The sequence below is a fragment of the Eublepharis macularius genome, chromosome 6, assembly GCF_028583425.1.
Source record: "Eublepharis macularius isolate TG4126 chromosome 6, MPM_Emac_v1.0, whole genome shotgun sequence".
In the NCBI taxonomy this organism is placed as follows: Eukaryota; Metazoa; Chordata; class Lepidosauria; order Squamata; family Eublepharidae; genus Eublepharis; species Eublepharis macularius.
Window position 1 is genome coordinate 99,647,196 of NC_072795.1, and position 15,527 is coordinate 99,662,722.

A 15,527-nucleotide genomic window follows, 5' to 3' on the forward strand; every position below is an offset into this window, starting at 1 on the left:
ATAACTTGGAGGCAAAAAGTTTGACCAGTCACTCAAACATTGGCTGCTAGCCAGTAGATGTGATTTATTTAATGGGTTACAAATTAATTTTAAGTTGCAAGTGAATTCATTTTTTTAAATGATGAAAGTACAATTCTTGGGGGACTGAAATACAACATTTTTAACTGCAGAGAGAAAGATTAACTAGGGTGTCCAAACTGTAGTTGCAAAAATGCCAAGACCTAACATTTTCTAAGGTATTTTTTGCACTAGGGTTTAAAGCGTGTCCGTACCTGTCCGGCATCCCATGTTTGCAGGGTTTTCACACTTGCAAGCTAGTCATGGGACGCAGTGCTGCTCTTTTTCCCCATTACCCCGATTTTTCTCCCTGCTGATATACCCCGATGTTAATTTTTAATCAGCTGCCCAGTCGGGGCAGACCCGATTAATGCCAATGTGAATGTTTTGCAGCGCTCCCCCCTTTCTTTTCCCTGGGTGCTGATTGGTTTGTGTGGAATTAACCACACCCACGTAACTCAGCTCTCTGAACTCCTGTTTTCTGCCATTTTTTGGGCTGCACATACCCAGTCTCTCCTACTTTATGACTCTGACATATACCTTTCCTTTGGGTGGGGCCTGCAAGGGAGGGGAGGTTGTTTTAACTTCACTCGCCTTTCTCAGCTTTATGTGCTATCCCTACGCCCTGGTATGTTTCATGCGAGTGCTGCCTGTTTACTCTTTAAGCCAGTTCGGGTTGTTTTTCCTCCCCTTCTCCTCAGTGTGGATCCATTTCCTTTCCCCTCCCTCTCTCAAGAGTGTTTCTCAAAGCGCTGTCAGTCAGAGGAGCTGGGCTTCTCTTTCATCTCCCCCGCAACCTTTCAAGCCAGTGAGTGAGAGCGCGAGGTGGAGAGGAGAAGTGGGTGGAGGGGATGTTAAAATTACATTACTGGTATGAGGGAGAGGGAAAGAGGGAGAGGCGTACACACACACAGAGGCTTTCAACTGGCTCTCCACTTCACGCAGCCCGATTGCTAAGCTGAGCCAAACTGTGCCGGTGGTTCAAGAGCTGCCCCAGCCTCTCCTCTCTGGAGTGCGCATGTGCAATCCCCACACAAGAGAGAATTTCGCAGCCCCTCAGAAGGCATGCCAAGCCCCGGATCAGCACAGCTCAGCAGAGTCAGAGGCGGGTATGAGTCTGCTCCCCCCCCACCGAGCCTAACCCCTGGGGAGGCAAGTCCTGCCGTACCCCAGGAAGAGTGAGGTGGGGGTGGGTGGTTGAAGGGGCGGCATGGGGGGAGGCTTGTCTGTCCGAAGATGTAACGCAGAGTTGTTACCACTCATGCTCAAAGTTTTTTTTAAAAAAGCTGGCGTGCACTGCAATGCCCTGAAAGTCCGAAACTGAACAGAGGCTTCCAGGCAGGTGTCTGAAGGAATCACGAGAGGCCAAATCAAAACTTCTGGGAAGTGTCAAAGGATCAGTGCCAAGCCGAAGCCACTGCGGCTGCTCAAAAATGGCGCTTTAAACCATGAGTGCGAAAGGGGCCTAAGGGAGGTTAGACGCCCTTCACATCTCATGATGCCCATGTGGCATCATGTAGTGCCAAGTCCACATATTAATAGGGGTAAGAAATTTCTTTATTAGGGACCAAGGCTGCCAGTCATCATGGGCTACAAGCCCATTACTATTGTATTGTCTATTTGTGTTATTTCTGAAATCAAATAGATATTTGTCTTTCATGACTTGTGGCTAAGGGGGGGGGAGGCATGCTATAACTTTGTACAGACTCTAGAGAAAGGATGCTTCGTCCTTCTGTAGCACTGCTGGAGTTAGGTGAGAATCCATAGGCCATGTGGAAGAAGTCCAGATTTTACCTCCTCCTCATTCCTGTATTACTTCTCCCAAAACTAAGATAGTCATGGTTTGGTTCAAAATTACCCAGCAAAGGAAATGAAGCCTAATGGGTTTTTCATATGATTTGGGTTTTGTGTAACATAAGCAAGTTGTGAATTCATTTAGTGCCCAAGTCCACTAATGGAAGGCATTTCCATCAGTGGATTGGGACTTCCTCACCTCCTCCATCCTTCTGCAGTCAGAAATGCTTCCTGGAATGCTACTCCTCAGGGACAAGCCCCCTCCCCAGGAACAATAGGACAGATGAGTTGGAGTTCTGCAATGGGAGGGGTGATTTGGTGGGGGACAAAACCTTTACATTAGGGGAAATTTACTGTGCAATCCAAGTCATTTTCTTTCAGAATAAGACAGCTGTTCTGGGCCTATCACATTTCCCAAGGCATTAAAAAGCACTCTGTTGCAGGACAGAACATGTGATTTTTCTTCAGATTCTGGAACTATTGTAATTGCCATTTCCATATAAAATGCAATTGCGTTTTCCTGGATCTTGTCCATTGCTTGAAAAGTGATAAATTGTGCAATTCCATATTGTGGCATATTTTAAGGTCCTAGAACCGTAATGCTGTCCCAACTATACTATTCCAACGCAGAGGAATAACCATCCCAACTCCAACCCAATCCCCCCATGTCAGTACTAGCAAAGTAAAGGAAAAGTCTTTTTTCTGTCTACTTTATTTAGTTCTCTGAATTCCGGGTCCTCCAGTAGATCACCAAGGCCCTTTAAAAGGCTTCAGCAGTAGGAAGCACTTCCCCAGCTCTTCAATTCATGATACAATTGCCAATTGGATATGATGCTATTTAAAAAGAAGCCTTATGGGAGTATTGCACAAATCCAGAAGGGGCTGGCTTGTAGTAATCTATCTAGTACATCTATATAGCCAGCCCTTTCCCTAAGGAGCTTTCCAGTCTTAGCCTTGTGAAATAGGTTGGGCTGAGAAAGTGTGTGTGAGACAAGGTCACCCAGCAAGTGTCATGGAAAAATGAGGATTTGAACCTCGATGCAACACTTTAACCACTACACCATTTTAATTATGCAGCTTAATTGCTGAGGATACCTTGAATGGGAATATGGGGGAGGAGTAGGTGGCAAAATTCCTTTAAAGGAAAAATGAGAATAAAGCTTCCGCACAGATCCTAAATGCAGCATACAGTATGAACAGACTAAACAGTCACCCTTAATATGATGATCACATAGGAACCCCATAGAGGAAGCTAAGAAAGATCACAAAGCTTTTCTCCATATTTCCCTACTGAACAGAAAGGATCTCTACTACAATTATTATATAATTATGGAGTTACTTCATTACTCAGAGGAATTTTAATTTTTTTTAAAAAAATCAACCACTAGCACATGCTTACAAATGCAAAAAAACTGATCAAGTGGTGGAAGGAAGAATCCACAAACCACCTCTATGTAAGTCCATAGGGATAAACAGAATTATAGCAACTTGACATTGTGAGGATGGTCTTGGCAGTGTTGAATTAGGCTGCTGCCTGAGCCTGTCATTTGGGTAAACGGGCAGGTGCGCAGGGGAAAGAGCTCATTTCATCATCACTCCTGCTCGTTTTCTGCAAACTGAGTGAAATCGGCAAGCAGCATCTTGATGGCTGTATCTTAGCAACAGGAAAGGGGATCAAATTAATTTTTAATAAGCAGCAGCTTAAATTTTCAGAGTGCCAGAGAGTTCTTGAAGGCAAGAGCTCAGAAATGTTTTTTTTTGTAGAAGCTTAAGCTGAAAGGGAGCCCATGGGTGATTAAACACAAGCTTCTGTCCTGAGCAGAAAAACCTACAGCGGCATCATTTCTAGGCATAGATGCCTGGACAGTTTTTCTTTACCAACCTCCAAGAAGATCCCACAAACTCCCCAGCCGGCTCATTACATTGCTGTCTTTATAGGAGGGATGTGTCCCACAATACTTACCCTTAATGTTATTGTCTTCCATCCTAAAACCACTTCTAAGAGTGAATATGGTAAAAATAGTGTTCAGTCTCTTCTTTCTGACATCTGTATATGTACTTTGAAAACTGTCAGCATATGAACACATGATACTGCCTCATACTCAAATAGACCACTGGTTTGTCTAACTCCTCAGTGCTGTCTCCTTTGAGGGGCTCTAGCTCACTAGGAATTCAGAGTCAAGTTAGATATTACGTATGAATTGGGACACTGGTCCCTAACCTGACTCACTGTCACATGTATGATCTGAGGAACTTATCTTGAAAGTGCTCCATTGCCCCATTTGGCTCTGGAGAGCTGCAAAGGGGGAGGAAGGGCTTCCTGTTTCCCCTCCCCCCCATTTTCATCAACAGAAATGGCTGTGGGGGCTACTTGCCCCCTTTCCACAGCCAGTTCCTCAGTGAAAATGGCATGGCAGGGAAACTGAAATCCCCTCCCCACCCCCCTAGATCTCCAGAACAACAGAGTGCTCTCAAGGTAAGTTCGCCAGTTCATTCATGTGACAGTTTGTTGGGTTGGGTACCTGTGGCCTAACTCATGTCACACGTAACATCTAGTTTGGTTGTTACACAAAGGACTTGCACATCACCCATAACCGGATTCTTTCTGGGGGAGGGACATGGGGATTGATCCCATCACTTTTGGTATGCATAGGATATGTGCTGTCCCAAGTGGATCCTTCCCACTCACATGTTCTGTTCAGCAAAATCCCCTGGTGGAGACCTCTTAGGACTGCCCCATTTTACAATTGCAGGTACAAGGATCACATTCAGAATACTCTTCTAGATGAAATTTTTCCTATACTTCTGTTAATTCAGCTGAATTGGTGTTGTCCTGGTGTGCTATAACTTCACTCTATTGACTCATGTGGAGGGTCAGGTTATCTGTTTTAGTTGTAAATCAGTGATGTTAAGAGCGGCAGTTGAACCTGAACACCTCGCCTACCTCCTACTTGTTTATGATTATTTCATCTTATTTTGTGAACATTCTATGAAGTTAGTTTGAGTCTCTTGTGGGAAACTGTAAGTGTAGCTGTCAAAGAGATCAGACTGAGGAAAGAACAATCTTGTCAACTACCCAAAAGGATTGCCAATTCTGTTAAGTACAACTCATGAGATGGATATTTATAAAGTCAGCAGCAACTTATGCTCTTCCGACGTGATGCTCAAAAGGCATGATTTATTAAATGTCAAAATTGTAAAATGCATCATGGCTACAGTATTTGTAACCCCCAAGAGTTCTGATGATTACTTCTACCTAACTTAAGATAAAGCAAGCTACAAATTCACCCACTAAACGTATTTCTCCCCTAAGTAATACGGCATTAGAACAGAAATTCTGCTTAGGAATTATGCTCATGTTCCTTTTCGGGAAAAAGTTCCACGGGTGTTTTTGTTGTTGTCATTGTTGCTCTTTACCTGGCTCTGATTGTAGGCATAGAAGTGGGATAAAAACTGGAGGTGAATCTAGGCTAAAAAAAAATGGAGGCTCTTTAAAATAAATGGGCAGTAAGTCAGAGGAAACTCATAGGAGATTATCCTTGCTCAGACTTTCCTGTTTAGTAATTGCCCAATGCCAAATGAGTCCTCTGAAATGTTTAAATTCTGAGCTCCATGCCAAACAGTTTGTGCCATTGCCCTAAGCTATATCAAACTATTCCTGACCACAGCTACATCTGTGACTCTGGGGAAATCATTTTTGATGGGCATATAATTAAGAGCCAAGCTACAAGAGGCAAATTACATGAGAAGGAGCACGTGAAGGGAGTCACAATGTTAGAAGGGAAGCTGAATTTTAAAAGAGATTGGAAGGCTTTGTCAATTTCCCCTCTCTACAGAGACCTGAGATTGCTTTTCAGAGGGTTTGTTAATTTCCTCTTTGCCTCCTAGAAGGTTCTGTCAGTTTCACTTCCCCTTCTAAGAGGCAAAGAGGAAATAAACTAACCTTCTGAGCAGCAATATCCCTGGCTCTGTAGAGAGGGGAATTTGACAGAGCCTTCCGATCTCTTTTAAAACTCAGCTTCCCAGCTAACATTGCGACTCCCTTCATGTGCTCCTCATGTAATTCGTCTCTTGTAGTTTGGCTCTAAGTTGTGGCATCTTAAAAGCCTTTATGAAGCAGTGCTCATGCAAGATGGTGGAACATGTTTCACTGTTGCTTTTCATGTATCTTCCATGTTCACAAATAAAGTGAGGCTGGGTGGAACAGAATGTGAGGGGAAATCAAAGTACAGGAAATGCTAAATCCACCTGCCATGCATAATCACTTCATTGCACCATCACTTTTCTGTATTCTTCACTCACCTCTGGTCTGAGAATCAGAAAGAATGAGCAGTCAGCTGAGAGGAATGCAAGAGACACATGACTGATGGCCCCATCATGTCTAGTTTGTCCCTCAAATCCTATAGAGTGAGCATCCCATTTAAATTTGCCCTTTCTCCAGTGAGTTCAGAATGGCACGTATGCTTATCCCCTCTTCTCACACTAATTCTTTGTTTTGTTTATGTATTTAATTCATTTAAACCCAACGAGGGCCCCAAGCACCTTATACCATTCTCCTCTCAATTTTATCCTCACAACCACCCTATGAAGTAGGTTAGACTGTGAATGTATTACTGGCCCAAAGTCAGCAAGCTTCCACGGTGGAGTGGGGGTTCAAACCCAGATCCTAGTCCAACTCTTTAACCACTACACCATGCTGGCTCTCAACTCTTTGAGGTAGGTAAGACTGAGAGAAACTGACAAGCTCAAAGGTACCCAATGAACTTCTTATCTCAAAGTGAAAACCTGTTAGCCACATCCTCAGGTTTCTAAGCGTTTCTCTACACAAGACATCTTAACTGGGGACACTCAAGTGTAGGGAGATGCAATGTTAGCCAGGAAGTGTAGTTCAAAAAGACAAAGCTGGTGGAGATTGGTCCTCAGAGGATTTGTTAATTTCATCTTCACCTCCCCAAAGGCTCTGTTAGTTTCAGCTCTCTACAGGAGGGTAGTTTAAAAAGACAGAGCCAGCGCAGATTGCTCCCTAAAGGGTTTGTTAATTTTTGTTCGCCAAAGAGGAGGTAGAATTTTATCTTCGCCAAAGGGGAGGTGGAATTGAAAGAGCCAGTTGTAAGAATGGAATTGAGTCCCCTGTTGGACAGCTCCACCTGGAGTTTTGATGTGGAGTCCCTACAAAGAAGACAAGTGTTGTCTGCTCTTAATATATTTATTGCTCTCTGTGTTTGTTTTCTTGTTGTTGTGTTTGCTGGTTTTTGTTATGTAAAGTGCCCTTTCTCCAAAGCATATCAGCAGCAAAGTTTCCCCCATGTACCCATTGTTCTTTAGACAAAAGGAAAAAGAGTGACTAAGTGATGTATGTCTTGACAGGGAATCCAGTTTTTCCTGTTGGGGGTTAAATATTCTGGTGACTGTGGACAGACTAAAAGAGAAGGAACTGGGGGACAGTCTTGGGCTAGGCTACTTCAACAGCAAAAGCAGGAACCAGGACAGGAAAGTTGCTGGAGCATTTGATGACAAAGGAATAAAAAGATTTCTAAAAGTGGATAAGATTACAGAGAATCTGAATTGCTTTCATTGGTGTGGTGGAAGATGTAAGATATCTTTATCAGAACCACTATTTTCCAGAATGGTATCTGACAAACAGATCAAATAAAGGTAGGGGGGTGAGGGTCAAATAAAGGTGAGTTCTAGGGATTATTGACAAATTAAATGGTGAAAAGCCATTAGGTTAATACATCACAAACTAGAAGCTTCTGAAGAACTCATATGTCAATTTTTTTTAACAATATATGTACCTTATTACTAAAATTGGCCTCGCTACAAAAGAATTGAAAAGGCAATTGACATGATATTAGTTTTTAAAAAGGAATGGAGCAGGGAGGAAGCGAGGAAATTACAGGCCATTTAGGCTAAAATTCACTTACAGTAAATTGGCAGACATCATTATTACAGCTGTTAAACATATAGGAGAACAAGTCCTACCAAGTGTGTTGCCAAGTATATGGATACAAGTGATCCAGTAGAGAGTATCTATTTGGATTTCCAAACAGCTTTTTACATATCTACTTGGATTTCCAGGAGGGAAGGCAGCATGGTATAGCCCGATCTCAGAAGCTAAGCAGGGTCAGTACTTGAATGGGAGACCACCAAGGAAGACTCTGCAGAGGAAGGCAATGGCAAACCACCTCTGCTTCTCTCTTGCCTTGAAAGCCCCTTGCTGGGCATTGCCATTAGTCAGTTGTGACTTGATGGCACTTTACACACACTTGGATTTTCAAACAGCTTTTTACAAAGTTGGTTCCCCCCCAACCCCCAAAGTCTCCTGAATGAATGTTACTGTCATGGCTTAAGAAGACGTCTTTTTATGGCTTAGTAAATGGGTAACGACTGGAAGCAGAGCAGTGGCAAATGGACAATTCCAGAACAGAAGGAAGCAATCAGTAGGGTCTCCTAGGGATCTATACTACATGATGCCCATAAAAGATCTGGAGTCAGCAGAAAGCAGTGAAAAGGCCAAGTGTACTGATGATACCAAATTATTCAGGATTATACCTAGTGACACGATCTCAAAACATTATTGAAAAACTTGAAAAAAATGTGGAAAAAGGCAACCAAAGTGATCAAGGGGTTGACTTCCCTATGAATAAAGGTTAAAGGGATAGAGATATTTTAAGTAAGGTAAGATATGGAAAAAGTGTGGAATTAATTCTCCCATAATACAGAAATGAGGAAACGGATGGGCACTGTATTTAGGTTCAAGTTGCCATTTGTAGCTTCGATGAATTAATGTCTGTACAGCTTCCCTCCTTGAATCATTCTTGAGAAGACTCTCTTGTACATATTTTGAAATTGTATTCTTTTTTATAAAACCCATCTCAGCCCATGCAGAAAACACTGATATTACATTGTTTGGAGAAAGGGTGTTACAATTAATTAAAAATTATCCGCAGGGAAGTGAAAATGTTTCGAGAAGAAAGACCACCATTATATTGTCCAGTAAAAATATATTATAAATAAACAAACCCTAAATCATCCATTTAGATTTACATTTTTATAGATAAATCAGAAACTTCTATGTGATATTTTGAATATTGTGTATAGTATACAATATCACATGACTTTGCACTCTGAGTACATCTGCAAATAAGATATTACAAAAGTTACTCCACACTTTGGAGAGCAGGCAATTAAATCTTTCTTTCTCTGCAATAAACCTTATGCCAAATTAATTATATAAACTATTGGAACAATTGGTTACAAATTACAAACAAGACTAAGAATTGCATATTGATGAAGGGTATTTCTTAAATAAGCAGCTCATGGATTATGTGATTAAATGGACTTCTGTAATTCTTGATGTCTACTGCATAAAAGGGAATTATTCTTGCAGCCCTCGTATGTTTGCACTGGGAATATGACAAGCTTAACTTTTGTTCAAACGGTTAAATGGTTTTATGCCCATTTGGGTAATACATGTCTGTCACTTACTACAAAGAACTTATAGCAAGGGAACTTTAACAGAAAGCAAACATCAAATCATAATCAGACCTGAAACTCATTTAAATGGATATACTTTACAATTATTGTTCCACAAAAAAGATTTAAAATTATTTAATGGAACCATTTCAATACCTCTTTTTTCTTCTGATATATAATTATTTTACTATATGAAATTTCTAGAGATCAATCCCACTGTTAATTGAGTTGGACAGAAAAATAAAAGCAACCAACAAAACCTGAAAGATAGAATATCACCATTTCAGCTACATTTTTTTGTTAAAACATCAGTTAGAGTAATGGTTTTCTGTGAAACTCCATTTGTTCATAAATCTGAATAAAAAGAGACAAATGAGTCAGCTCGGCTATACAAGTGTAAATCTGAATCAACTCCACTGAAGTTGGTGGGCTTGCACTAGTGCAATGAAGTTCATCACAGTAGTTAAAGACACTGCTGCTAGCTCCTCTTATACTAAAGAGTACCTTCCATTAATGCAATGGACTCCTAGTGTGATACCACAGAAAAGCAAACTCTGGTCTTCTTGTCAAGGTGACTGCAACCCGGAGTTTGTCAGGAAGTGCTTGAAAATAGTTCACCACGGGACGTTTTTAAAAAATCCTTTTTTTCCAAAAAAGTTACTAATGCCAGTCAAAAGAATGATTAATCAACTTGTAAAATTTTGCATTGTGCTCTCTGAAATAGGAGTAAAGTTGCTCTAAAACAGTACTGTTCACAACAGGATGTGGGCGTCCTTTTGATTCATGTAAACATCGCTCTTTTCCGTCACTTCGAATGCAGTAGAATCCCTTGGTCTGGTTAAAATAAAAATTTGAAGACATGATTCTGGAAGGCAGATTAAGAAATCTTTCCACTTTTTGTAATTCAGGAAGAGGATCCTTGATTAAAGTATTCCCATCCACTATGTGAATCTGATCCAAACTGAAATGTTTAAGCCACTTCTCCATATGGAGGTCATACAAGCTTCTCTGGATAGCCTTGTATTTGGTATTAAGTGCTCCATTTTTAATAACAATGTCTTCAAAGAGCTGCACAGGCTTGTGGCTTTCTAATCTATTGTAATAGACTTGGGTATAATCAGAGATAACTCTCTCTGTGGGGTCTCTCAGAATAAGCAGCAGCTTAATAGAGCTATTCATATCATGAATCCTTTCGGGAGCCTGTGGCGAAGTAAAATAGCCTGGCGTTTTCTCAATGGTTATTTGATTTTCATATGAAAATGGCATCAGGTTCCTATACCAGTCTATTCCTTTCACATAATTCTCATCCCAGTCAAAAAAGTGAACTTCAGTAGCTGCTACCACAATGTTTGGGTGAACATCCAACATTTCAAGTAATGCCCTGGTTCCTCCTTTACGAACTCCAATAATGATTGTCTGAGGTATTCGTCTGTTTGTTCCAGGAGGCCTCACTTGTACTGGATAGTGTTCACTTTTATTGCTGAATACCATGACTTGGGACTTCAGAGTCTCCATGAGAGCCCCCTTCTCAGATGGAGCACCATGAGCATGAGTCAGCAGAAGGTATGATGACACTAGTAAAAAGGCCATGTGGAGATGGAGGAATGCTCAGTGCACAGTGCTGTTGTGCTTGGACGATAGAACTATGAGCACATAACCTCCTGAAGAGGTGGCCGATTGGATGGCGGCCAAAGCAGTAATTGATTTCTCAAGCATCTGTGAGTTAAAGAAAATACAGCAATCAGTATCTTGTTGCCTGTACGTAATAACAAAATATATACATACAAAGTCTGACATCTCTAAAAAAGCCCATGTAACAGAAATATTGTGCAAATCTACTGAGGTTGAGCAAGTGAGATTTCTAAAAATTACAGATGTTCGTAAATAGTATTATCTCTTGGCAAATGGATAACTGCTCTAACAACTGCAATGCATCCCAACAGAGTATGGCATTCACACAACTTCTAGGGAGTATCACAGGAGCAATAAGAGATTCAGGTACTAACATTTATTGGGAAACCAAGTAAGCTAAGCATTTTGAGCTGAAATTCTTCATTGGGGACAGAACCTATATTGTCTTCCTTATTTTTCTTGAAGTTTTCTAACAAACCTTTTATATAGCTTGCTTCCGTGATGAAGATTCCCAGCTCAAAATGCAAAAAAAGTACTTGAGCTTCCTGAAACATGTAGGGTGTCTGATTTTTCAGTAACAGAGTCTGCAATTTTTGTATCCTCTCTCTCACACATGTGTGCACACACACATGCACACTCACTAGTGACGTCTGATGATGTGCTTTTTTTTAGCTTCCCTGTAAAAAAAGCATTTCTCCTCTTCCCAAAACAAGTTTAAAGATTACATGGCAGGAACCATAGAATTCTTCTTTTAAGCACACTTGACACCTCCAGTTTATTCATAGAAAATACATGTTGGTTTGGAGAGCACTAGCATGACAGGTATGCCATTATAAAGAAGCTATCAGGCAAGCACCAAAGAAATATCAAGGTCTGGTTCTTATATCAGCATACCTCTTGCCAGATGAGGTCAGAAGACAAGATATGCCCATTGTAGAATCAACAAGGGCTTTGAAGTTACACAGTTTTCCTTCTCTGTACCCAGCCACTTGTAACAATAAAAAAAAATCCTCCAAGTTTTGAAAATAAGTATCTTCTTTATCTCAAGATGGCTGTGCAACACTACTAGAAATTTATGTGTTGGTTGCACAATGGGTGCAGTAGTTCACTGTGAGCTCATTCTCCTCTCCATGCACTGAATATATATTATTTAGTGGATCTGAAAGGAGATGTAGAAAAAACAATGTCCCTGATAGTATGGACAAACTCATAAGCTTGTAGAGCAAAATATCCCAAGCTGCCCCCCTCATAGCATGGTAGCAAGTTTGTTTTGTTCTAGAAACATGAATTAGAAAGAGCACCTGAAATGAAGGTAACAGCTAAACAGCATAGAGAAAAATGCTATGAAAAAGCTTTATAAAATAATAAAAAGCATACAGCAGATCTTTTCATGGATCTTCTCAGGAATGCACAAGCTAATCATCATCAGCTGATAGCTCACAAGCTACCTGTTGGAGACCTCTGGTGTGGATGGATTGTTTTGACAATTTGTGAACATACAAAAGTTTGTTTAATTCCTATTGTACCCTTCTTCAATGAGTTCAGAGTGGCTTATGTGGTCTTCATCACCCCCTTTTATCTTCACAACAATTCTAGTGACTAGTCCAGGATCACCTTGTGAGCTACATGACAGTGTGGGGATTTGAATCCAGGCCTCCACCACCCTATATCCTTGCCATACCACACTTAATTGGAATGATCCTACCAGCACAATCTCATTTTCTCCCATTCAGCTAATTCTCACTGATGGTCAAAACAGAGTTCTGCCAGTAGTGCAGAAGACAGAGGAGTGCAGAAAGACTGAAGAGACTGTGAAGCACAAACTGAGGAAATTGTATATCCTTCAGATGCTCATCCAACAGCAAAAGGCACCTTCTGTCTTAAGATGGTTAATTCCATGACAATGCCAAAACAGCTCCAGTTAACTGTAGATTCAAAATAACTTATAAAAGTAATATGCTTAGGAAACCCATGCAGATGTTTGTTGTACACAGTATGGTCTAGAGAAGCAAGCTAAGAACTGGAATCTGATCCTTTGTACTTTTCATGTAAACAAGCTATAAAACTTTTAAAAATGTAGTGAACATGAATGGAAAGTGGCTAAAAGGGGAATGGAGTTATCAGCCCAAGATTATACAAAAGAACAGTTATAACAATTGAAGACGCTGTAGTGCTTCTGAACTTTCATATGTTGTGTGAGGCCTGTGAAAATCCATACAACATAACCTCTTGCACCACCTTGGGAACTTCACTGTTCCAGCTGGGTGGGAAGAGAGAGAGGAATCAACCTGTTACAGAAACACATCCACAAAGCAACCTTTGACATGTAGCTGTAAAGTTATTAGAATCTTGTCTCTACTTTGGAATTCAATCAATAGTTTACATCACTATATAGTTTGGAAAAGCTCTTGGTAAGCAGTAGGTCCAAGCTCTCTGTCTCCAGCATCTCCATTTAAAGGACCTAGGGTAGCAAGGGGTTGTTAAAGACATTTTTCTACTGGAGCCTTTCCCAGTCAGAAGAAACTGTATATTTATTAAGAAGATTTGTAGGCCATCTTTCCAGCTTGCTTGAAGCAGCTCATAATTAAAAAAGTAAAACAGAACTAAAAGCAGTAAAAGCAATAAAACAAACTATACCAATGAATGCCAATATAAACAAAATCAATACAAACAATAAACGTCACCAAAAACAGTGAATACAAGCACATTTTCTAAAGATCCGAAAATGAGAAAAGACACATTTAAGAAATGGAAGGAGGGCCTTATAACCAATGAATATAAACAAATTACCAATGCTTACAGAAAGACTGTTAGAAAGGCTAAAGCTCAGCACGAGTTTAGGCTAGTAAGAGATGCTAAACACACCAAATAAGGGTTCTTTGGTTATGTTCAGAGCAAGAAAAAGAACAAGGAAGTGGTAGGGAGAGCAAGGTGTAGGGAGAGGAAAGTAACATTTTAACAGGTAATAAAGAGAGCTCAATTTGTGCTTTGCTTTGGTCCCTTCCTGCAAGGGAAACTGTGCTCAAACTGCCAAAAAGAGAACACATGTTAAAGGGAATTGCAGCCTAGGATAGGCATAGGGGTACATAAACACCTAGCTTCTGTAAATGAGTTCAAGTCCTCAGGGCCAGATGAATTGCACCTTAGGGTACTAAAGGAACATGCTGATGTCATTTTGGAGCCTCTATTATTTTTGAGAATTCTTGGGGATCAGATGAGGCGTCAGATTGGAAGCAGGCAAATGTTGTCTCCTTCAAGAAGAAGAAAAAGGAGGATCCAGTGTTAAGGAAAAAATTCTTTAAAGGTACTCTGTGTTCAGATTACATTTCCCAACAGCCATCACCCACAATTAACTAAGACACCAAACAGTGATCCATAAAGAATTAATGAGCTTTATTTACAATAAAACCCAGATGCAATGCTATGTTCCGACATATGCATAAAAATCAGCCATAGCAGAGAATCTTATATACTTTCCAAACTTAATTGTTTACAGAAAAGAGATAAAATTGTTATACAAAACTAAATACAAACAATTCTTCAGAATCAAATTCTTTAGGAGACCTGGCACAAAACAGGCTGATTGACAAGATAGTAAACTCTCTCTGTAATATAAACATGCTACATTTCTGGTGCCACAAAGGAATCTTGGGTGTCTTCCTGAGAGGGTGCTGCTTATCCAAGCTAAATTCTTGAGTACAAAGGCAAAACAAGAGATACTGTCCTTGCAATAGGGCTTTCTAACCTTACTTAACCACAGTGTCAGAAGGAATCTGCTGACAAGAAAAACTTTTGCCTTCTGTGTGACAGGTCAACTCCAATAAGTGCTCATACATAGGTCTTTTAGAATAGGGGTCATAGAAATTCCCTAACATCCAGGTAACTACTGACCTGTCAGCTTGATGTCCATACCTGGAAAGGTTTTTAAACAAATCATCAAATAGTCAGTCCTTGAGCATTTAAAAAAGACAGCAGTGATTACTAAAAGCCAGCACGGCTTCTTCAAAAACAAGTCATGTCAGACTACCCTTTTTTGAGAGAGTTGCTACTTTGCTGGATCAGGGAAATGCTGTGAACATAGTTTATCTTTACTTTAGTGAGGCTTTTGATAAGGTTTCACGTGATATTCTTGTTAACAAGTTGGTAAAAAGTAGTGTGGATCCTACTACTGTTAGGTAGATTTGTAACTAGACATGGGCACGAACCAAAAAAATTTAACGAATCTGTGGTTCGTGGTTCGGTGCCGATGATGATCCCTAAGTCGTGAACCACAATGGACATTTCCCGTTGCCGAACCAGTTCACGGTTTGTGGTGCTCAGAATGGCCCCCATTGCACTTAGAGAGCCCATATTCACAGGGAGTGTGTAGCAGGCTCTCCTCCAGCCAGCATCCAAGTTTGGTCAAGATTGCAATAGGGATCTTGGAGTTATACCCTCTCCAATCCGAAGCCCCCAGGAAATTCCCACAAAAATCCAAGCTCAATTATACTCTCTCTGTCTCTCCCCAAAGGCTAGCAAGTAGCAAGCAACAGCTTTCACACTCCACTGCTCGCTGAGAGTGAAAGCCA

At 40.7% G+C, this 15,527-nt stretch overlaps 1 protein-coding gene across 1 annotated transcript; it reads right to left on the reverse strand.

The window, feature by feature from the left end:
• Window positions 1-9,716: 9,716 nt before the first annotated feature.
• LOC129332789 (heparan sulfate glucosamine 3-O-sulfotransferase 1-like) lies at window positions 9,717-10,917 on the reverse strand. Its single transcript, XM_054984040.1, has one exon. The coding sequence runs from the start codon at window positions 10,915-10,917 to the stop codon at window positions 9,988-9,990; it is 930 nt and encodes a 309-aa protein (XP_054840015.1). The 3' UTR covers window positions 9,717-9,987.
• Window positions 10,918-15,527: the final 4,610 nt, after the last annotated feature.